This window comes from Mobula birostris, chromosome 4 (assembly GCF_030028105.1).
Source record: "Mobula birostris isolate sMobBir1 chromosome 4, sMobBir1.hap1, whole genome shotgun sequence".
Classification (NCBI taxonomy): Eukaryota; Metazoa; Chordata; class Chondrichthyes; order Myliobatiformes; family Myliobatidae; genus Mobula; species Mobula birostris.
The window spans coordinates 136,672,656-136,697,185 of record NC_092373.1 but is presented as its reverse complement, the minus strand read 5'-3'; the positions used below and the strand labels follow the sequence as shown (position 1 = coordinate 136,697,185).

At 37.3% G+C, this 24,530-nt stretch overlaps 1 protein-coding gene across 3 annotated transcripts in view; it reads right to left on the bottom strand.

Moving 5' to 3' along the window:
• kiaa1109 (KIAA1109 ortholog) overlaps positions 1-24,530 on the bottom strand; it is a 433,731-nt gene that overhangs the window by 36,989 nt on the left and 372,212 nt on the right. For all 3 annotated transcript variants that reach the window (XM_072256106.1, XM_072256108.1, XM_072256107.1), the window contains 10 exons: positions 22,825-23,040; positions 17,492-17,672; positions 15,559-15,748; positions 14,860-15,021; positions 11,001-11,140; positions 9,033-9,237; positions 2,797-3,000; positions 1,941-2,120; positions 1,714-1,851; positions 316-558 (listed from right to left, as the gene is read on the bottom strand). In XM_072256106.1, coding sequence (XP_072112207.1) covers positions 316-558; positions 1,714-1,851; positions 1,941-2,120; positions 2,797-3,000; positions 9,033-9,237; positions 11,001-11,140; positions 14,860-15,021; positions 15,559-15,748; positions 17,492-17,672; positions 22,825-23,040 — 1,859 coding nt within the window. The remainder of the gene's footprint in view (positions 1-315; positions 559-1,713; positions 1,852-1,940; positions 2,121-2,796; positions 3,001-9,032; positions 9,238-11,000; positions 11,141-14,859; positions 15,022-15,558; positions 15,749-17,491; positions 17,673-22,824; positions 23,041-24,530) is intronic.

Genomic DNA, 24,530 nt, shown 5'->3' with positions numbered 1-24,530 from the left:
GCTCTTTTAGAAGCTCTGGCATCTTAGCTTTAGGGTCCAATGCTGACCGGATTTTCTAGAAAACAATGACCCTTTACCAATCTATTATCAGATGGGTAAGGGCTAACTCTAAGGGTATTAATTATAAAACATGAAGCATACAGTTACAAATCAGGGTTTCTCTTGAAGAAAGTCAATAAAGCAATGATTGTTTAAAATTGCAACCTCCTGATTTCATATTTGGCTTATAGAGCATGCTTTGCAAACAATGGCTTATTATAAAGGCACACAGCTTTGATTTTTATTTAACATCACTACTGCTCTCTGTGTCTGTACCTCTCCTTGGAACGGATGATTCTGAGATATTCCTAGATCGGATCACCGAAGGGGATTTCACACTGTGAATCATGCCAGCTGGTGATGATGAAGTGTGATCATTGAAAACATTTGCTGTCTGAGACATGTGCGAATAATTAGAAGACTGTGCAGATTGCTCCCAGGTACGCCAGTAAGCCTTACGTGTTGATTCAGGAGAAAGATGTTGACTTTCAATAGAATCCGGAGTTACAGGTCCAGAGGCTTAAAAAAATTACAAATATTCCAAAATATTAAAAACTAAGTAATTCAGAAACTTTAACAAAAGCCAGTTTCCACAATAAATAATGCATAGTTTATAACACAACAAAATGCAAAATTCCTTTTTGTGATCACAGCCTTATCCATCAGATAAAATTAGTGTTAATTTCAAATACAAATAAATCACAGATCCATGGAATCACATCACAAAAGAAATGCATTTGCTTTATCACATTTGTGACAATGGCACAAGAAAAAAGGTACAGAATTAACCACAATACCCTCTCTTTCTCCATTATGTTGGTAATTTTCCTTGCACATTGTGATGCAGTTAATAGAACTCCAGCAAACCGGGTTCAGTCCTGACCTGCTGTCTGTGTGGATTTTGCACATTCTCTGTCTTTGATAAAAATAAACCAAATTTCTTGCAAAGTGCAATGGAATCACATATACGTTATGCATTTCAATCTCTTGCAACAAAAAAAAACATTTCAAAGCAAAGTGCATAGTTCTTCACCTGAAATGTACTGATCCTTAACCATAAGTGATGGAATGCCTGATGAGCCTCAGAAATTATACACCTTCCAGCTTTGTTAATATACCCCTAATTTTAAGCTATACACAACACTTAAAGCTTGTGAATACACTTGTCAATAGCCTTACAAAAAACTGCTGGCATCATATAAATAACTTGACACTATACAAACAATGTGTGCTATTTCTTCTACTTCATTAACAAAATTACTTATTATTTCATTTGTTTTATTTTGGTCTCAATGGAACATTGCCGTTTTTGTGTCAGCAAATGACGAGTAGATTCTGTTTCTGGAACAATTATTGTCTGTTTCCCACTCTGTACTCTACTTGAAATGTTCGGGCATCTTAAATTGCGATATTATGTTTTTAACACATGGTTTATTTCAGCTGTAGATTTATGTGTTCACTACTCTTAACTTTTAGGATATTAATTAGCCACTACAAATTGCCCCATGTTCTATGTAGATGAATAGTAGAATCTGGGAGGAGTTTGGGGGAATGCAAGGAGAATGGGATTAATGTAGGATTAGTCTAAGTGGGTGCTAGATAAATTTGCGCAGGAGTCTGTTTCTGTGCTATCTCACGTCATGATTCTAAACATAAGTTTTTGTATAATCTCACCTGGTAAATTGATTGTCTGATCACCTAGGAAGAGGCGCCGAGCAATGCTTCTTCTGTACCAGGCTCTTGGAAAGGCTAGAATTTCACTAAGTCTACGCATGTCATACTTGAAGGAAGCAGATCCTATGTCACAGACAGCTGAAGAAAAATATATAGAGTTAGCACACCATAATTCCAATTACCTCATAATTTTGTTAAAGGGATGGGTAAGAAATTTCTTTGTGTACCAGAGATATTGATTAAAGTGGTTTCCATCTTGCTGTTAATTTTGATCGGTGTTTGGTTGTCGAACAATGAACTCCCTCCAGATCGCCTCATCCTGGACAAGCTAACTTTCACAAATTCCAAGTTAATACTGAGAGAATCCTTACGGCCTGTGACAGAACTGGCTTCTTCGTCAACAACACCTGGAGCATGAGAAGGTAATCAAGAAAACAATTATTTTGTTTTTCTTCCCAACTTTTCCAAGTTATTTCAATTTTCTACTTATTTTCATGTTTTCTCACTCCATATTCCAAAAGCCAAATGAAGACATGAATGTTCAAGGGTGCAAATGTATAAGGATTGTCAGTCTTTAGTTAATTTTATCTTATAACCCCTATCAGTGCTATTCAGCCATGACATGAAGTCATCATGTGAAGGTCAATAGGTGAGAATCCCAGAGGCACAACATCATGGAGTTGAAATATAAACCAGTTTACTCCAAACTTATACTACAATCTATTGAAAAATAAATATAGCCTATAATATCCCTCCTCAACAGCACTTAGGCGTAGCCTCAGCATCTATATGCAGGAAGAGCAAATATATTTTGGAGAATTGCTGATATTAATAAACTAACTCATGCATACACAACCAGTTTGTTAAAAGTTGTTTCAAACTGCATCTTTCCAAAAACCCAAAGATACAGATGGTGGACAAGCATTCATCAAAATGGCAACACATTTACATTTATAATAAGGGTTTGGGGTTTAAAACTAAATAAGTTTATCAAAAGTATTGTAATTCCATGCAGAACTTTACAGAAGCATAAAAATAATAAAAATATACAAAAACAACTGAAACTATTTAGGGTCATCTTACCGGATGTACTTGATCCAGGAGTCAGGCCAGTTACAGTTGTTTTCTGCTTCCCAGTTCCATATGGATGAAAAACATACAGAGAGAAGTCTGACATACAAGCTGTAAAGCTCAGTCCTGATGCAGTAGTGCTGGAATAAGAAAGATCAGATTGGCTGCTGCTGTGTCGGCTTCTTCCAAGAGGGCTGCCAAATCCAGAGGATGTACCTTCAAAGAGAAGTTAGTTGATGAATACAAGGTTGAAGTGACAGGATCACAGAAAAGGGACAGGTCATTTGGTCCATGATGTCTGTGCTGACCATGACAATATAACTAATGTCCTCGGCCTGCACAAGACCCATATCCCTCTATTTCCTGCCTCTTCATTGACCTGCCCAATGCCACTTAAACATTACGATATTACCTCCTTCCATATAAATGCAAAACATTTACATTGTGCAAATTTTACTTTATGCTCATTGATTCATCCTAAAGATTATCTTTACAAGATTTTATTGAATGAGGACAATTACTTCTCTTCATTTTTAATCTTAAAAACATTCAGCTTGATTTTTGGCCTGGAATTTGGTGCTTGGTGGTAAAATAATTGGACTCGTGCTAACCTTAAAGGAAGGTATCCACAAAAATGCAGTAATCTTTTTAGCATGCATTTCACCTTCCTTAAATGAATCTCAGTCAGACATTAACTCACAGGGATGTTTAAATGTTACAGGCAATGTTGGTGAAGCAGACAAGCATATTTTATACTGCGTCCGGTGCTCCCGATGCAGCCTTCTATATATTGGCGAGACCCGACGCAGACTGGGAGACGGGTTTGCTGAACACCTACACTCTGTCCACCAGAGAAAGCAGGATCTCCCAGTGGCCACACATTTTAATTCCATGTCCCATTCCCATTCTGACATGTCTATCCACGGCCTCCTCTACTGTCAAGATGAAGCCACACTCAGGTTGTTGGAACACCACCTTATATTCTGTCTGGGTAGCCTCCAACCTGATGGCATGAACATTGACTTCTCTAACTTCCGTTAATGCCCCACCTCCCCTTCGTACCCCATTCGTTATTGATTTATTTATTTGTATTAATTAACTTTTTCCCCCTCTCTCTCTCCTTTTTCTCCCTCTGTCGACCTCACTATACTCCTTGTCCATCCTCTGGGCTTCCCCCCTCCCCTTTTCTTTCTCCCTAGGCCTCCCGTCCCATGATCTTCTCCTTTCTCCAACCTCATATCCCTTTTTCCAATCAACTTTCCAGCTCTTAGCTTCTTCCCTCCCCCTCTTGTCTTCTCCTATCATTTCGGATCTCCCCCTCCCCCTCCCACTTTCAAATCTCTTACTATCTCTTCTTTCAGTTAGTCCTGACGAAGGGTCTCGGCCTGAAACATCGACTGTACCCCTTCCTATAAATGCTGCCTGGCCTGCTGCATTCCACCAGCATTTCTTGTGTGTATTGCTAGAAATTCCAGCATCTGCAGATTTCCTCATGTTTGCATATTTTATAGTTCTCTGGCAGTAAACCATGAAGATCACAATTTTAATCCAATGCTTAAATATTTTTAGAGCTAGGATAACTGAACTTGTTAAAAGTATATTAGGTTTTTAAAGTCAGTTATCTAACAGTAATTATGGTTTCCTATAATTAACAATTAAAAGACATAATAAATTAAAAGCATGCCATAGAGCAGAGAAATATCAATAAATGTCCTTGTTCATTCCTTTGTTATTGGTTTGTTGTATGCCTTTGACTGTCTTAATCCAACTGCTTCTACTTCTATGATTGCATCATGATTGGTGAACGGTTGTAGATGTTTGGTGAAAGCAACTTCAGATGGCTGTGGGGGACTAGTTTGAATAATTCTGAGGCTAATATACTTGGCTTCATAGTACATTTTTATTTATTATTCTCTTTCCTCAAAAGACATTCCACCTATTCAAGGCATTACTTGTTGCAGGTGGAGAAAGTGGGTATCACTCATTTTCCTCTCTCCCTTACTTCACCTCTATCATTTTCTTTCAGTAAAGAAAGAAATCAATAGTGAGAATAAAGATAATGATGACTTAGGAAGACATAATTCATAATTGCAAACATAAGTTCAGAGAGTAGTACTGGACAAATGTTAACGTAGAGAGAGGATTGGCAGAATATCGAAGTGCCAACTGCCTAGAATAGGCCACAGACAAGTTCTGCTGCAGTGATCTCAGATTAGCATTTTATGTGGTGCATGCGCACAAACAAAAATATTTGGTACAATTTACAAGCCTACTAGAAAGCCTACATGCAATTTCAGAGCATGAAGAATTGTAGCAATAACTTGGTGTAATAATTTAAGCTTCAAACTCAAGCCTGGAAGTGGTGAATATTCCAATTGCCACATATGTTCCTAATGTGATGGAATGTTTTATTTCACAACTACCATTAGAACGCAAGCAGAAGCATCCAATATCAGGTTCTCATAAGTTCACCTTAGTGCATCTGATTTAGATACCCTTGCAAAGAGGAATGAACACTGTGGCAGCCACAGATTCCTCAACAGATTAACGGGATTGTCATACAGGCAATGTCCTTAATAAACAAGAATGCGCTGTAGCCTTTTAAGGGTGAGTACATTTATTCTCCCACCACTAGCATATGCTGAAGCTATGCCAGAAATGTACTATGAAGCCAAGTACATTAGCCTTAGAATTATTCAAACTAGTCCTCCACAGCCATCTGAAGTTCCTTTCACCAAATATATATATATATTAATATAATTATTACTTTATATTAATTTATATATTTGCATAGTGGTCAAGTGGATGTCTTGAAAGTCATCCAAGAGGTACCAACTCATTCATTCTTTTATTTCCTTTAGGTGATTATTTCAATACAGTTGAAGCTGGCCGTTCATTTCCCTCCACAAATGAGGAGAAGTGGCCATAAAGAACTCTCTCTTTTACTACCTTACTTTTGTCACTTCACTTGCCTCAGAGTATCACTGACAAGAATTGTTTCACGATAGTCATGGGACAGCGTGCACTAGACCATGAACAATCTTGACAATTTGTATGCTGAGCATTGTAAGTCCACTGGAATGATCCAGGCACAGGGGGCATTGAGTTCATAGGCTCAGGGTCTGCTCTTAAGTTCTATCGTGTGCTGCCCAATGCATATTTTATCATCAACAGCCATCTCTTATCACCTGGTAAGCACTTGTCAATGGCTCATATGCCAATAGTAATGCATTTACAATAATGGATCAAGGATGTCGTGCATTACTATTTACACAAAATGCACTATTTGTGACTGTTGCATGGCAGCTCCATCCTATATTGGAATTGAATGGTATTCTAAGTAATGTTTAATTGATTTGTAGAAATCAGCACGCTGCAGCCACAAATCATTATGTATGCCATTGCCTGCATCCTCGCACCATGGAAAAGCCTGCGATCTTCAAAGCCACATACACAATTAGCCATGAATTTGATGCCACACACACAAAGTGCTGGAGGAACTCAGTAGGTCAGGCAGCATTAACAGTCAACACTTCAGGCCAAGACCCTTCTTCAGAACTGAGAAGGAAGGGGGAAGATGACACTTGTCATATATTACATGCCAATGTAGGATGTTTGTTGTTCTTCTGTTGGAGGTGGTCACTGCCTAATGTGAATGTTAGACACTTACCAGAATGTTTTCTAAGTTTGCTGCAGATAGACTTAAACTGCTTCACTGGCTGAGGAGCTTAAAAAATTAACACTGTACAAAAATCTAAACATATCACCCTGATATCATTAAATGCTGGGAAAGGTTAGGTCTACATTTTCCTGATAAAGTACACTGTACTGAGAATAGGGTAAATGGACTTCATCATTTGCCTTCATCTTCCTTTCACTAGGGGTTATTCCAGTGAGTGGTGAGTCTCAACTGCTGTCAGTTTCAATAACTAAGACATAACTAAGCAAGTGCACTCTAACCAAGCTAAATGATAAACACTAAAGGAGGGTGGTGTACTTAACAATGTCAAAGGCAGAAAACAATTCAGGAAGGATTTAAAGTGACATATATAGTGGCCACTTTATTAGGTACACCAGCTTGTTAATGCAAATATCTAATTAGCCGATCATGTGGCAGCAATTTAATGCAAAATATCATGTAGACATTGTCAAAAGGTACAGATGTTGTTCAAACCAAACATGAGAATGGGGAAAAAATGCGATCTAAGTTACTTTGACTGTGGAATGATTGTTGGTGCCAGACGGAGTGGTTGTGGTATCTCAGAAGTTGCTAATCTAGAATATTCACGCACAACAATCTTCAGAGTTTACAGAGAATCATGTGAAAGACAAAAAGCATCTGGTGAGCATTAGTTCTGTGGACAAAAACACCTTCTTAATGTGAGAGGTCAGAGAAGAATGGCCAGACTGGTGCAAGCTGACAGGAAGGCAAGAGTAACTCAAATAACTGTGTTACAACAGTGGTGTGCAGAAGCGCATTTCTGAACACATAGTATTTTGAACCTTGAAGTGGCTGGGCTATAGCAGTAGAAGATCATGAACAAACACTAAGTTCCACTTTAATAAGTACAGAAGGTACCTAATAAAGCGGACACTGAGTGTCTGCCAGTGATAATAAACTTGATTTTGATTCAGTTTACATTGCCCTCAATCATCCAGGGTGTCATTAGCGAACTTGATAAGGGCTGTTTCAGTTTTGTGATAAGACAGAATATTGATTAATGCTGTAAAGGACTATGTCTATAGTGAAAAAAAATTATTCAAATACTCTAACAAGAGAGAATCTGCACATGCTGGAAATCCAAGCATCATATACAAAACTCAGCAGGCCACGCAGCATCTATGGAAAAAAGTACAGTTGATGTTTAGGGCCGAGACCCTTCCTGAGAAGATTTAAACTTCTTCAGGGTAGGCATTCCTGGAAGAGACTTTGCAGTGTAGTAATCAAATCACAAATAAGAGAGAATCTGCAGATGCTGGAAATCCAAGCAACACACACAAAATGCTAGAGGAACTCAGCAGGCTAGACAGCACCTATGGAAAAAAGTACAGTCGATATTTTGGACCGAGAGGTCAACAGTACTTTTTTTTTCCATAGATGCTGCCAGGCCAGCATTTTGTGTGTATTCAAATACTCTGTTTGATTCATCTTACAACTTCGAGATTTAAAAGTGGCTGAAAGCCTCTGCCAACTTCAGATCACAAAGTTTACATACATAATGCTGAAAAACATTTTACTCTTGTAAGCATCTGAATACATGCTATAGAATTCTTGGTCTTATTGTTATAAAATGTGGCCTTGAAAACCAATTCCACATTTGGTTTTAAGCTTATTATATTAATTTGATCTTACAAGGCATTAGCCACAATTATTTTTACCAAAGTGAGACTGAAGGAACTCAGCCTAAACATCGACTGTTGACTCTTTTCTATCGATGCTGCCTGGCCTGCTGAGTTCCTCCACCACTTTGTGTTTGTTGCTGAGACCACCAAAAGCATTTTCCAGAGCTTTATGCTGATTTTGAAATGATATAATCTCATCTTCAGCAATGGGTGCAACAGAAATAGGCTAAATATCTTTGATGATAGCAAATGGATGAGGTTAACGACTCTGCTGCTTTAAATCAGGAAAGGTCAGCTTATTCATGGGTACTAGCCTCTGCAGCATCCAAGACATCTTCAAGGATTCTAAATAATTGGTTTATTGATCATTACAGAATGTCTCTCTGATGCTTCCTGCTCCCTCCTGTTTTCCCCAATCATGATTCCCCTCTCTCCTCCCCATTCCCACTCTCAGTCCACAATAGAGACCCATATCAGAATCAGGTTTACTATTACTCACATATGTCATGAAATTTGTTTTTTTTGTGGTAGCAGTACAGTGCAATACATAAAATTACTACAGTACTGTGCAAACGTCTTAAGACACCCTACCTCCATATACGCACCTTAGACATTTGCATAGTACTGTATATTGTAACATATGACATTGATATGCCATTTGTGTCAATGGTCAAAACTGTACTAGGGCAGCCTGCAAGTGGCACCATGCTTCGGGTGCCAACTTACAAACTCTAACCCGTACATCTTGGAACGTTGGAGAACACCAGAGCACCTGGAGGAAACACATTTGATTTTAGAAAGAACGTACAAGCTCCTTATAGACAGTGGCGGGAATTGAACCCTATCACTGAATGCTGGTGTTGTAAAGTGTTATGGTAACCCCGTACTGTAGATTGTTCACATACCTGTTTTATTGGTAGCAGCTTTTAATACAGTATGAGCAAGCAGTGAAGTGGCAGTGGCAGATACTTGAGTTCCATCAAATGAATGTGAGAAACCCAGGCTTTCCAGTTCACTTCTGTTTGACGAAAACACCAAGTCCAGCGAAGGAAGTTTTAACATACATTCAACTCTTGACACAGGTAAGCAGCTGAACTTGATCTGTGATGGCTACAAAATGCAGTTAAAAGGGTTTCAAGGATTTACAATTCATTGTTAAAATACATTTGATTCATTATGCAATTAACAATCTTTAAAATCAAACATGCAAGTATCGCAATACAGCTCAGAGAGTGGTGCTTTCAGATAATTCAGAATCTGAAATATATACCTGAGTTTCAGCATCTTGTCGCAAAATTAATTCATACATCACAAAAATAAAAAGAAAAAAATGGAGGAAATAAAAAGCATAGCTAAAAAATTCAAACCTAATAACAAACATCAAACAAAAAATAGTTACTAAATGCTCCATCAGTACTAAAAATTGCAAATACACTATTTGTTAAATATTTGGCTAACTGACACTAGGTACGGTCACTGTGCTGGCAAAGAGATATGTGACCTTATTAATCTGCTGAGTCAGTGATAAAAGGCACTGCTGGGTTCAATTTAAAACATCTAATTTGATGATATGGTAGATTAAAATTAAAGTGAAAATGTTTTACAAATGCCTTTATATGATCTTAGCCAATCTCATTTTGGAAGAAGTGTTTTTAAGAATGCAGGGTTTGATATGGAAATGGGCTTTGATCAGATAGGAATAACAGGTCAGCAGATACAACTGAATTTGGTTTGACAGCTTACAACATTATGATTTCACAGGTAGATCAAGCAAAACCATATCATGGCATCACAGGTAAAAGCAACAAAATGACTGGCAGTGACAGTAACATAAGTTTTAAACTAACATGCAACATTTAACTAGATTCTAATAACAAAATGTAATTAATTTAGTAAACTCAATGAGGTGAATAGTATAAATGTTAAATAAAATAAATGAAATGACAGGAGGTCAGGACATGGGTTCCTGTCGTAATATGTGGGAACCTGTCAACACATTAATCTAAGCTGACCACATCTGCAATGTCTCCATGGACTTGGGCTCAGCAATGAAGGGCTGCAGTTTAAGGTTCTACAAGATACAGGAAAGAGAGAAAGTTACTTGATCTTACATTCCCCAGATTAACAAGTTCAGAGTAGATTTGTGGTCAGCGACTGAAGGGTATAATACAAGTGAGTCAGGTCTGGAGAGAGTGCAGTGATTATAATTTGCAGAATTTCTATTATTCACTTTATGTTAGAATATTCCTTAAGTATTATTTCTACAAATATGTACATATAACAAACTTCTTATGTTCTTGAATGCAAAAAAGTATTCAGACTCAGCTGACAAATGTATAATGGTCTTTCAGGCAGCATATAGATACCACTATTGACCACCTTCAGTCTCTTGACTGTCTTAGCTTGCTCCTCTTTCCATCCCAAATTTCAGAATAAACATATTGGAAGTTTCGGTTGACGTTGGCCAGATACTCATCATAGTTTGGCTACAGTGCGTGCATCAACTACAAGATATACTATAGAACTTGCTTCTTTGACAGGGCCTACTAAACACACAAACCCCACCATTGGAATGGATAAGAACGGCAGACATATTAGAAACATTCTCTACTTCCTCAAATCAAATACACCCAAACATTCAAAATATAAAATTATACATAACATTGTCACCATTAAATCAAAATCCTAGAATTCCCTCTCTAATATTAGTTTGAGAGTTACTGCATCATATAAGCTGCAGTGATTCAAGGTGGCACAATCAGAGCAACTTTATCAAGGGCAATTAGGAATGGGCAATAAATGTTGATCTTGCCAATATCACTTGCATGAGTAAAATGTTATAGAAAAAATACATGCAGTAAATGCATTCTTACCTGGACCCTAATATAAACCACAACATCCACAGGAAATGAGGAATATGCTGATGTAGACGAGGATACGAGAGAGATTGTTGATTCCTCTAAAGCATCCTGAACTTCAAACTGCCCCACATCTTCATCTTGGGAGCTGAGTGCTGTTAGAGAATGCCATTGATTTCATTCTACTATTTTACTTAAGAACAAATTAATATATCAAATTTAGGTGTTACCAGATTATCAACATTAAATTTAGTCTGAGTATTTTTACTAAGAATATTTAAGGTAAAACCAAGACTTTCGAACTCTTCACTCAAGCTGATGTAAAATAATGAGGAAGGACTAAGTACTATGGCTTGAAAAATCACTTTCTTGAAGGCAGCTTTCAGGTACAGGTGTCCCCTGCTTTTCGAACGTTCGCTTTACGAAACCTCACTGTTACGAAAGACCTACATTAGTTACCCGTTTTCGCTAACAGAAGGCGTTTTCACTGTTACGAAAAAAGGCAGCGCGCGATAAAAAGCAGCGCGCACCCCGAGCAGCCACTCCTTCCCCAGATTCGGAACGGCATTCTAGCCGGCATTGCTTAAACACGTGCCTGTGAGCAGTCGTTTGCAAGATGAGTCCTAAGGTATCGGAAAAGACTAAAAGAGTTCGTAAGGGTGTTACACTTAGCGTAAAACTAGACATAATTAAGTGTTTTGATCGAGGTGAACGAAGTAAGGACAAAGTGAGTTTGGCTTGTGGAAGTTGACGAAGATGATGTTGAAGAGGTTTTGGCATCCCATGACCAAGAACTGATAGATGAAGAGCTGATGGAATTGGAAGAGGAAAGGATAACAATCGAAAACACATGCAGTAGCAAACGAAATGAAAGTGAAGTTGTCCAGGAACTGAACATTACGCAACTGCGTGAGATTTTCGCTGCAATAATAAAGTACGACTTTAATTTTGAAAGGGTACATCAGTTTTGGGCATATTTGCAAGATGGTTTGAGTGCTTACAAAGAACAGTATGATAGAAAAATGCGCGAAGCTAAGCAGTCAAGCATACTGTCGTTTTTCAAGCCTTCCACATCAGCCACAGCAGATGACGAACCTCAACCTTAGACATCGAGGCAGGCAAACATAGAAGATGATGACCTGCATGCCCTGATGGAAACAGACAATGAGGTGACACCTCAGTGTCCCATCACCCCAACCCCTGGGCCGCAAACAGATACCGATCCGCGAAGAATGCGGTGGTAGCCGGGACGCACCAAGCACATCTTTAAGAAAAAAAGCCAAAATAAACGAGCTAATTAATTAGGTGCCGCCCCACACGTAAATGTCGGCCCAGATCGCCGATTGTGTCGCCTCTGATCTGGGCCGACATTTACGTGCTGAGCGGCACCTAATTAATTAGCTTGTTTATTTTGGCATTTTTTCTTAAAGATGTGCTGGGTGCGTACCGGCTACCGCTGCACCCCTGCATGCTTCGCGGATCGGTATTGGTCGGCGGCCCGGAGGGTGGAGGCCACTGCACCACCCCAATCTCTGATGACTCAGCTTAACACACCACCATCAGTGCGCTCTGCGCTGACTTCTCCATTCTGGTAAGTGATACTACACTCTACATACATTATTTCTACTTTATACAGGCTGTGTATTTTTATGCGTTATTTGGTACGATTTGGCAGCTTCATAGCTTAAAGGTTACTGGAGAGTGTTTTAGCTGAGAGTGCTTGCGCCGTGTTTCTGCCGAGAGCGCTTGCGTGAGATTTTCGCTACAGAGGGCAGTGCAGGCAATGATTGTAGAGAAGTATTTCTACTTTTTATAGGCTGTGTATTTATCATATTATTCCTGCTTTTACTATATGTTACTGTTATTTTAGGTTTTATGTGTTATTTGGCATGATTTGGTAGCTAATTTTTGGGTCTGCGAACGCTCACAAATTGTTCCCATATAAATACGTGGTAATTGCTTCTTCACTTTACGACATTCCGGCTTATGAACCATTTCATAGGAACGCTGTACCTTCGGATGGTGGGGGAAACCTGTACAAAATACGGTTGTTTTGGAAGGTGGATGGTGTACTGAAGCGGTGAAAATAAAGATCATGGAAAATATGCATGAGATTTAAAAAAAAGAACTGAAATGTGGCATCTTGGAACACTATATAGAAAATTCATCTTAAAAGGAGGTCAAGAAGGCATAAAATAAAGTAGTTGTCAAGTAGATTGTTACTACTGTTATCGTATTTACAAACCCTATTTCCAGAAAAGTTGGGATATTTTCCTAAATGCAATAAAAATAAAAATCTGTGATACGTTAATTCACGTGAACCTTTATTTAACTGACAAAAATACAAAGAAAAGATTTTCAATAGTTTTACTGACCAACTTGATTGTATTTTGTAAATATACACAAATTTAGAATTTGATGGCTGCAACACACTCAACAAAAGTTGGGACAGAGTTAAAATAAGATTGAAAAGTGCACAGAATATTCAAGTAACACCGGTTTGGAAGACTCCACATTAAGCAGGCTAATTGGTAGCAGGTGAGGTATCATGACTGGGTATAAAAGTAGCGTCCATCAAAGGCTCAGTCTTTGCAGGCAAGGATGGGTCGTGGCTCACCCCTTTGTGCCAAAATTCGTGAGAGAACTGTTAGTCAGTTCAAAAGGAACATATCTCAACACAAGATTGCAGAGAATTTAGGTCTTTCAACATCTACTGTACATAATATTGTGAAAAGATTCAGAGAATTCAGAGACATCTCAGTGCGTAAAGGGCAAGGTCGGAAACCACTGTTGAATGCGCGTGATCTTCGAGCCCTCAGGCAGTACTGCCTAAGCGTCATGCTCTTGTGACAATTATAGCCACCTGGGCTCCGGAGTACTTCGGAAAACCATTGTCACTCAACACAGTCTGTCGCTGCATCCAGAAATGCAACTTGAAACTGTATCATGCAAGGAGGAAGCCATACATCAACTCTATGCAGAAACGCCAGCGAGTTCTCTGGGCCCGAGCTCATCTCAGATGGACCGAAAGATTGTGGAACCGTGTGCTGTGGTCAGATGAGTCCACATTTCAGCTAGTTTTCGGAAAAAACGGGCATCGAGTTCTCCGTGCTAAAGATGAAAACGACCATCCAGATTGTTATCAGCGAAAGGTGCAAAAGCCAGCATCTGTGATGGTATGGGGGTGCAGCAGTGCCCACAGCATGGGTAGTTGCATGTATGTGAAGGTACCATTGACTCTGAGGCATATATTAGGATTTTAGAGAGACATATCTTGCCAACAAGGCAATGTCTCTTCCCGGGACGTCCATGCTTATTTCAGCAGGACAATGCCAGACCACATTCTGCACGGGCTACAACAGCGTGGCTTTGTAGACACAGAGTGTGTGTGCTTGACTGGCCTGCTACCAGTCCAGATCTATCTCCTATTGAAAATGTATGGCACATCATGAAGAGGAGAATCAGACAACGGAGACCATGGACTGCTGAGCAGCTGAAGTCTTATATCAAGCAAGAATGGACAAAATTTCCAATTGCAAATCTACTACAATTAGTATCCTCAGTTCCAAAACAATTAAAAAGTGTTATTAAAAGGAAAGGTGATGTAACACAATGGTAAACATGCCTCTGTCCCAACTTTTGTTGAGTGTGTTGCAGCCATCAAATTCGAAATTTGTGTATGTTTACAAAATACAATTAAGTTGGTCAGAAAAACTATTGAAAATCTTTTCTTTGTACTTTTGTCAGTTAAATAAAGGTTCACATGAATTAACATATCACAGATTTTTGTTTTTATTGCATTTTGGAAAATATCCCAACTTTTCTGGAAATGGGGTTTGTACATCAATTGAAAATATTTCATTTTATGAGATACCTGTATAATTTCTTTCAATTGGAGTGATGGGAATTGTTTCCAGAGCTTTTTCCAGGAAGTCCAGCAGACAAGGACTAATGACCATTTCTTCAGGAAGGGACTGCAAAGCAACCCAAGCATAAAGCTTTGCTGTTTTCACACCTCCACTCCCTTTCCCTTTGGCTGGAAAGAATATTATTTTGTTGTTACGACAATGTGAAATACAAGTTTGTTTATATACATCAATATATTTTTCTACAATTTTGATAACACCAGAACACTTTGAAAGCTATTGGTATTATGGATGTAAAATTCATACTCATGATATTCACGATTCATTTTAACATTAATTACATTAGAGCTCTTGAAGACATACACTGAAGATTATGCTGTTTAAGGCAACAAAATTGGAAGCTTAGACAAGCTGGAATTAAAATTACTTCCTTGATTAGAAGCAGAAATATCTGTAAATTACTTTAAAGCCCCTTTCAGGCAATGTTTACAGTAGATAACAAGATAAATCCTCACCAGGGTTAATAATGCCCCACTCTTTTCTATTACTGTAACATGCTTATTGTATGTTACTTTTAGCAGGTATATTCTTAATTGTAACAAAATATTATTGTTATTTTAAATATTATTCACTGCAAAATACAACCTAAAACACAGAAATACAAAGTCATTAGGTTGTGTTTATACAGAAATTAATGGTATAAATACCTGATGGTATAGGTGGAGGTTGGGGAGGAATCAAGAGAGTCCCCTTTGTGTAGGTGGTATTGGATAGAGAAGGAAGACCAGTGTCTTTCATTCCATATAGCTTTGATTCTTTAGAAAGGGTTCTTGGCAAAGATGACCCTCTGGATGCATTAGGTGAATCAGTCTTCAGAGTTTTGGAATTGTAATGCAGCTGTTAAAAAAGTTGTAATTACCAGAAATATTTGATTCAAAATGAATCCATCACAAAATTTAACATTCAAAAATTGTATTCAGAAACAAAGTTTATGATTAATTTAATTGCTCACTGGTGCGTCAAAAGTTTGTTCAGTTGGTTTGTGGTCATGATTGATTTCCCAAGTGATGAGATTTATACATACCAGGTCCAGCTTTTGTTTCTTGAGGATTAGAAACATTGTAATCAGGAAACTGACAGACAGATTTTGGAAAGCTAAGCTTGAATCTATCAAACTGTGTTATAAGGGCAGCCATGAGAGTGAGCGGTTCAGAACTGGCAGGAAAATCTAGACCAATAATAGCATGTAGCTCACAGTAATTGTTTCGTACATGTTTACTTCCTGCAAAAATAGCCCTGCAAATTTATTTACTTTTTCAGAGCTATCTACTGAAAGAGCCAAATATCAGGAAATGACAGAGAAATAAGTTAAACATGAGGATATTATGCTACTGCATTCCTGACTAACCTACAACAAAAAAATGCATTACTAATTTTAATTGTTATCTGTGAGCATTATAAGTGTAACTATATGAGAAAGAACATTCTGGCTTAAAATGAGAAAGAAGTGTTTTGGAGAAAACTGTTCTAAAAATTAATGGATATTCCTCCAAAGACAGATTTTCTACATTAATGTATTTTTGCTGAATGTTATTCACCCTCCAGGTAAAGCAATAACAAACTGCAGTCAGCTGTTTGCAGTTCAGTTTATGTCAAATTTCAATGCGTGCTCAGTCAAGCACAATGACCCAGAGGTTAATTTTGAGTATTTAGTGCAGTAGCAGAGCAGTAATGTGATGGAGGTATTTTGCAATCAGTTCCTCAGCCTCAGACAGTGATGCCCAAAGTACAAGTTTCAAACTTGCTCACCTGAATGCCAAAAAAAACTCAGGTTTTATTTGCAGTATTTTCTTGCAAGGTTTGTATGTTTCTTCATCGTTTTACATTTTAGTTGACTTCAACTATTTAAATATTTATTTTATTTACTTCCATTGAAACTATTTGAACTGCTTTTAGACTTCTCGGATGATCAGAAATATTTAAAAACAGTTGAAAAGCCACTGACGGGTAAACACGAACAGAAGGATGGAAACTGTTAATGAATTACGACTGCAGGATAGATACAGTTCAATGTACAGTACTGTGTAAAAGTCTTAGACACCTTATATTTTTGATATGGTTTCAGATGGTATGGCCTCCAAAGAACACTGATCTCAACAACATTGAGACTATCTGGGACACCTGGAGAGTCAGAAGTAAGCGAGAAAGCCAAAATCTGCAGAAGAACTGTGGCAAGTTGTCCAAGATGCTTGGAGCATTCTACTAGCCGATTTTCTAAAATAAAGTTGCACGACAGTGCACCAAAGAGAGCTGGTGCAGTTTTAAAGGCAAAGAGTGGTCTCACCAAATACTGATTTGACTTAGTTTTTTTTACTGTCCCTGCTTTTTATAGTATTTTTTGACATTTAGAAACTATCTATTTCATTGTTTTTGAAAGCATCTTCACTTTACAAAATTTTTTTACATGTCCCTAAGACTTTTGCACGGTACAGTAGAAATAGCGGAAAAGAACACAGTTGCATAGAAAAACATTTAGCGCACCAGGTAACTAGCCTTTTTAAATATAGAGCAAGAAATTCTTATTACTGCTACAAAGGACAATGTATGAGTAAACACTTAATATAAAGGTGTGTTTATTACCTTTACATCTACTCCTGGAATGTAAAAAACCGTAGTTTCAAACTCTGTAGTTTTGGTCTGAAGAGTATGTGGTACTTTTTTGCCACCTGATACATGAGTACTTGAAGTATAGTTTTGATGAGGTTTTTTCCTCTTTGGAGGTGTTTCCTGGTCCACGTTTTTTAAATTCTTCTCAATATTCCTGTAAAAATAAATAATTATGATTCAAGATTATTTAATGTCATTTCCAGTACACAAGTTTAAAGGAGAACAAAATAATTGTTACTCCAAATTGACGTAGCACAAGGAAACCCATAAGATAAAGAACACAATAATAATAGAAACACAATAAATATAAATACATAAAATAACTTATATACATGGAGTGGTTATATGTCCATAAAGTGATGTTAGGCACATAAGGTGAGTGACAGGAAATGATAAAGTAGTGGTGATTGGGGTTGTAGAGGTGTGGGTTAGTGGGTAGAGGTATTGTTCAGCCTTACTGCTTGGGAAAAGTAACTGTCTTTGAGTCTGGTGATCCTAGCATGGATGCTATGAGGCCTCTTCTCTATGGGAGCGGGACCAACAGTCCATGGACAGGGTGGGTGGGATCCTTCATGACATTACTGACCCTTTTCTGGCGACTTTCTGTATATATATGTCTTGATGGTAGATAGGCCTGTGAAACATTGGGCCAGTTTTGACTACCTGTTGTGCAGGCATCCTATACGCTGCAGTGCAGTTTCCATAGCATGCAGTGATGCAACTTGTTAGGATGCTCTCTACTGCACATCTGCAGAATGATATGAGTATAAATGTGCAGAGTCCAGCGCTCTTCAGCCTCCTCAGAAAGTAGAGGTGTTGGTGAGCTTTCCTGACTGTGTAGAATGTGTTCTGGGACCATGAGAGCTTGTGTGAGAACTGAACTCTCGGGAGATTAAAACTGCTCACAGTTTCCAAAGCTGTGCCACCGATGTTAAGAGGGGAGTGAGTGTGCAAATTCTCTAGTTTACCCGTTCCCCATTTCATATTTCTAAACAATTAGTAAAGTGAAGTTTGAAGATTTCCTCTGTAATTTTTAAGCTAACTGTCAACAATCATTCTAATCAGCTTTAATGAGGAACATCTACAAAACAAAATTAAAACAGCAGCAAAAACAACATTGATCAGGACACAGTGAGGTAAAAAGTTCAAAGATGCTTCAGACACAAAATGTGGCATTAAATCAAAGAAAAAAACATTAGTACAATTGATACATGATTTTAAATGGTATCTTAAATGAGAATGCCAAGAATTAGCAAGGAAATTCAAGAGCTTCAGGGCTTAGCAGATGAAACCATAAACATCAAGTGACTAAAAATGGGACCACTCAAGGCGCCAGATTTGGAAGAGCACAGATATTAATTTCAGAGAGATGAACAGCCTGAGGTAAGTAGAAAATACAGAGACATGGAAAACACAAGATGAGTAGGACTTTTTTTTTAATGGTTCATTAAACAGTTATGGCAACTGCAGATTTCAAGAGAAAACAAATCTGATGATAAAACTTGTAGGGTGATGAACTAGTGAGGATTACTTTCCAGAGAGATTTATAATGATGATGAATCAGATTATTCTTCCATTTCTTGTCATATGAAACATATGTGGTACTGGGCAAAAGGACACATACATATAGCTAGGGTGCCTAAAGCTTTTTCACAGTACTGTAATTTTATATATTGCACCGTATTGCCATCATAAAAAAAGAATTAATTTCATGATATATGTGAGTGATGATAAAACTGACTCCGATGTAGGTCTCTATTGTGGACTGAAAGTGGGAATGGAGCAGGGAGAGGGGAATCATAGTTGGGAAAAGGGGAAAGGAGAGGAGAGGGAAGCAGGAAGCACCAAAGAGACATTTTGTAATGATCAATAAAATGATTATAAACCAATTGTATGAAATCAAATGACACACACATACATACACACATATATCTATATGTACATATACATATATACACACACACATACGTATACATACACACACACACATACATACATGCACATACATAGAAGCAGACACCTCCAGCCCTGAGACACCAGAAAAAGACTTTTGCATAGTTCGTATTTTAAACGAGAATTTCAACAGCTGTGACTATAAGGACAGCAGCAATAGTCTGTCATCTCTCAGAACATGACAAATCAAATTATAATATGAAAAAAATCGACAGCTTTATTAACTTTTATCATCCTGATCAACAGAAGATTTTTTTCAAGGTGGTACAAATATTCAGTCAACATCTGCTGGAAGTAAGAACATTTCCAAAATCTCCCCAACTGCAACTCTGTCCTTGTCATGATTGCCTTTGATTCCATCCCATACCAGATGTAGGCCACATCAACTCTTTGCTGATATATCATTAAGAAAGCCATATCTCAACTAAAATGAACACCATTATAAAACAGAACTGGTTTCCTTAATTACAAGTAGAACAGCTCAGTCTTCAGGTATTAAAATAAGTTAAGCTAAAGTATGTTTTTAAAAAACACAAATTATTAGAACTTGGCAACAATCAGGCAAAATTGAACAAATGTCCAAATTAAAAACTAAAGGATTACCAAATGATCTATTTAGAAGTGGTGCAACAAAATAAAGTTTCACATAACTCGCTTTCAAGATTTCAGATCATTCCAAAGTAGTTTATCTAATGAAACATTCCGAGCCATAGTGACTGTTATGTGGTAGCAAAGAATAGAAAATATGCATCAGAAGTGGATGTCTGAAATAGAGTGTTCTGATAGATTAAGGAAATTATCTTTATTGCCAAAATGCCCTGCAAACAATAAATTACAGTTCTGTTTTTGGTGGAAATTAAAAATAATCATACATTTTCTGTGAAAGTTTTCTCTATCACTCTATGAATATTGCAAGTTGGTAATACAATCAAAAAGAAAAACAACAATTTTGCATGTATTTCCACAGAAAACATGGAGATCTCTTCTGAATAGCTTGTTTGCAATCTGTCCTGAAGCAAATGTCATTAATATTCTGCTTCCTTTACCCTGCTTTCATTCTTCACCCAGCACTCATTTTATTTCTCTTATTCACTTTGTTATGTTCTTTTCCATCTGTTAGCCCTTGCTGAACCTACAGATAAATTGACTTGCGTAAGGAAACTCATATCTTCCAAAGACCCACATTTCCCAACTTTCACACCATTAAAAAAGACTATGCTTATATTTTCTCCCAAGGACTGCTTCACATTTCCCCCAATTATCTTCCACCTGTCACCAATCTCCCACACTTATTCATTCACTTAAAAATTACATATTCCATCACACCCTCCCTGCTTTTTCCTCACAGCTTGTTTTCCTATGTAGCTTTATATAATCAGTGAACGTGGAAATGTCATGCTCAGTCTCATTATTAACATAGACTGTTAATAGTTGAGACCTGAGCATAGAACCTTGTGGTACGCTAGTCCTTATAAACTGTTAGCCACTTTATTCTGACACACAGAAAAACGTTAGTGAGTCTCAGTAATTCGGGCGGCATCTATGGAGGGGAATCAACAGTCAAAATTTCAGCCCAATACTCTTCATCAGGACTGGAAAGGAAGGGGGCAGAAGTCAGAATTTAATTACTCCAACTGCTTCCCATTAATCCACAATAATATTATACCCAATTCCACAATTTCCAATTTTATGTCATAACCTTGTGTGGCATCTTACTGAATGATGTTTGACAATCAATGTATGGTAGTTAATGTTTGAATGTTTTTTACACAATTCCCAGTCCTCTAGCTTACTATCCTTCAGCAGTGTCATAACCATCCTCTCTAAATTAATATATTAATTTCCTCTGTAAACCATGGTTGTATCTCTTTTCCTGGGCTTCTTGTTCTTTCAAAGAATGTATATTTAAATATGAACTATTTTCTTCAAATCTGCATATTCTGCTATATTTTTCATTTAGTTTCCCCAATTTTTCTAAGCTTTCTCAATTCTTACAACTCCTAGAAGCTTTTTTCAAGATTTAAAAACCTATTTCAATTGTTCCAAACTTAACTCCATACATTTCCTTTATTGTATTATGATCCTGTACGACAAAGTGTCCTTTAATTAGTACTAAGTTATTAATTAACTCTCCACTGGTGTAAAATACCAGATCTAAAATAAACTGTTCTGTGCTCAGTTCATCTTCCCCTCTTTATTAATTTTCACGTTTGTTGAATCTGCGTATAAATCACTTCCTAATTCTTGGAACTTCTCATACAAAAAGTGTGAATGAGACATTTATGAGACATAAGCAGACTACCTACATGTAGGAAGTGTATTGTTGCTCCTTCACTGTCATCTTTGGATCGATTCCTGGAACTTAAAACCCAAAAGTGAGATTGTGGGATTGCAGCCATTCAAGGAGGCAGTTCACCACCTATCAATGGCAATTCAGGATGGGCAATAAATGGTGGCCTTTCCAGTGATAGCCCGGTCACAAAAATGTATTTTCAAGTGCAGGGATCCCAGTCTGTATCATCTACCATAACCTGGTCAAACATGATTTAACTCCATGTTTGAACCTACCTAAATCAAGTTTCTACTAATGCTAAAGCACATAAATGGTACAAATTATATCTTATGACACAGATGCAGCATTCCTCCATGTTGTTCTCAGCCTCTCTACCTTTGAAATTGATAAGCACACTGATAAAACCCCTTAGTTGTAAAGCTCTATGCAACTGTATTCAGTTTGTTCCCATTCTTGCTCATTTGCTTATATTAACGTTTTACTTGTAAGTTGAAAATTTCCATCTCATCACCAGTTCTCTCAGTTTAGCTATGATGTCTGCGTTATCAAGTTTAATTTCGAGCATATCTGCCAGTGTAAACACGAAGAACCACAGCCAGCTCCCATCTTGCTGCAGGACCCCAGAAGGAAATTGCTAGAGTTTGGTTAATTTCATAAGTTGTGTACACATGCTGGAGTCCTGAACTCCAAAAACATTTAAAAATTTGTTTTACTTTTCCATTTTTCCTCCCTGACTCTATTCCTTCTTAAATTCCATTATTTATTCTGCATCTGTACCCAGTTTTAATTTACCTTACTCCCAATTCAGACTTCTTTTTTCTTTTTATTTTCCAGTCCTTAAATTTTAATAGCTATCTGTTCCATTGTTCACCAAGTTCTCAGATTTCCTCTCGCCATTGTCACACCACCTTTGTTAATTATTTGATTGCTGAACAAAAATGGGAGATATCTAACCTTTCACTGAACTTAATTCATATGAAACAAACAGTTTTAAAACCAGACATACTTGTATGACCAAGGTACTTCACAAATCAAATAGAGTAATGAATGGTCAAGTTACCTTTTCAAGTTGAATTCATCATGTTCCATTTGCTGAGGCTGCTGGGTAGTTGGGTGTAAAACACATTTTCCACTTTCAATCTCAACTCTAACGTCAAGCTCAAAATCAATGTTCCTTTCAGTTGTCGCATTAAGAGAATTTCTGTTCATTGCTGCCGATGGCCATCGGTCACTAAAAAGCGCAGCAAAGCCAGGAGACTTTTTACGCAAACTATGTCTGTAAAATGATCAGAATAATTGACCTATCACAAACGAGAGAAAATCTGCAGATGCTGGAAATCCAAGCAACACACACAAAACTGACCTCAAAGCTTACGAGATACAATTGTTAACATTACATGATTCTTATTTTCACCTCCCCCACGCACCCTATAATACAGAATTTCTAAGCCACATTAAATTTGTCTTTGATTACTTTTAAAGTGTTTCTAATCCTGTCCCGAACATGAACAAAGTTTGCAGAAGAAATAACCATTGGCCAAGTGACATTTGCTGATTTCTTCAGTGTGCCTTTGGTACTGGAGATTTAATTTTAAAGTTTCATTTATCAAAAGTTGTGCTCTTTTGCCATTATTGTAAATGTTCAGATTAAATGCAACATTAATTCAAATTAAAAACACAAAATGAAGCATCTTCCTCTTAGCAGCATCCTACACATGTAAACAGCCAATTTTAAATGCATTTGTTTCCTGCTAATTTATTTTAGTTTACAATAATATCTGTAATACTTTCTGAAACATTGCTGATCAATGCACTATATTGTGACTGTTTTGTATTCCAATCATTGGTGTAAATTGAAAATAACAACTGGTCCCTGCACCAAAGCTCAGGGCATTCCAATCTTTCCTGTCCCACTCTTATGTGACTTTGTTTTTTATACTTTATTTCTTTGTCCAGAATCAGTAAAGCTTTCAATTTAATTGACAGCCACTCATCAATTCCCTTTTGATTGTCTAGATGCAACTGAGTGTAGAAATCTCTACAACTTTGGATTGTCACTTCTTGAAAGAAAATGAAAATATTGCTTGATGATTGTTTCTTTTTTCAAATCTGCTCGTTTGGTTATCTTTGAGTTTATGCCTACAATTAGCATGGTTTGTAAATAAGCAGGCACCCATGTTGGATTCAAACAAATTTTAAATTTAGCTTTCATTCTCTGATGACCTGCTTCTCCAACTGTTGGTAATTCAGAAATGTCCTCATTGTATCATCATTTAGCACTGGGCATTAAATAACACCAAGTCTGGGAGATCTGCTGTTTAAAAATAATTTACCTCAAACTTGCAAATGATTGACTATTGTTCTCTCTTATATTTCTTACATCTTTCCACTTGAAGTGTTTGATAACTTAAGCATTTCTGATACTTTGTTTGCTTAAAGATACTGATTTAAATTGTCAAGACTTTTTTTTGCTTCAAATTAGCTTCCTAATATTTTTCCATATTTTCTAATATTTCTTTACAGTTCAGTTCTTTGAGTTACTTTTCACAATTTACAGATGTTTATGCTATCTTAGTCCCTTGAGCCTGCTCCAGCATTCAAAATATTTATGGCTGATCCTTTGTTTGTTCCTGTTACTCCCTAATCCCCAATTCACTTGATTCTGTTCGTATCAAAAAAGTCTCAATTAAGTATTCACAACTCTGAATAAAGAAATTCCTTATATTCTCAGTTTTAAGTTGTTGTCCACTTATCTTGAGACAATAT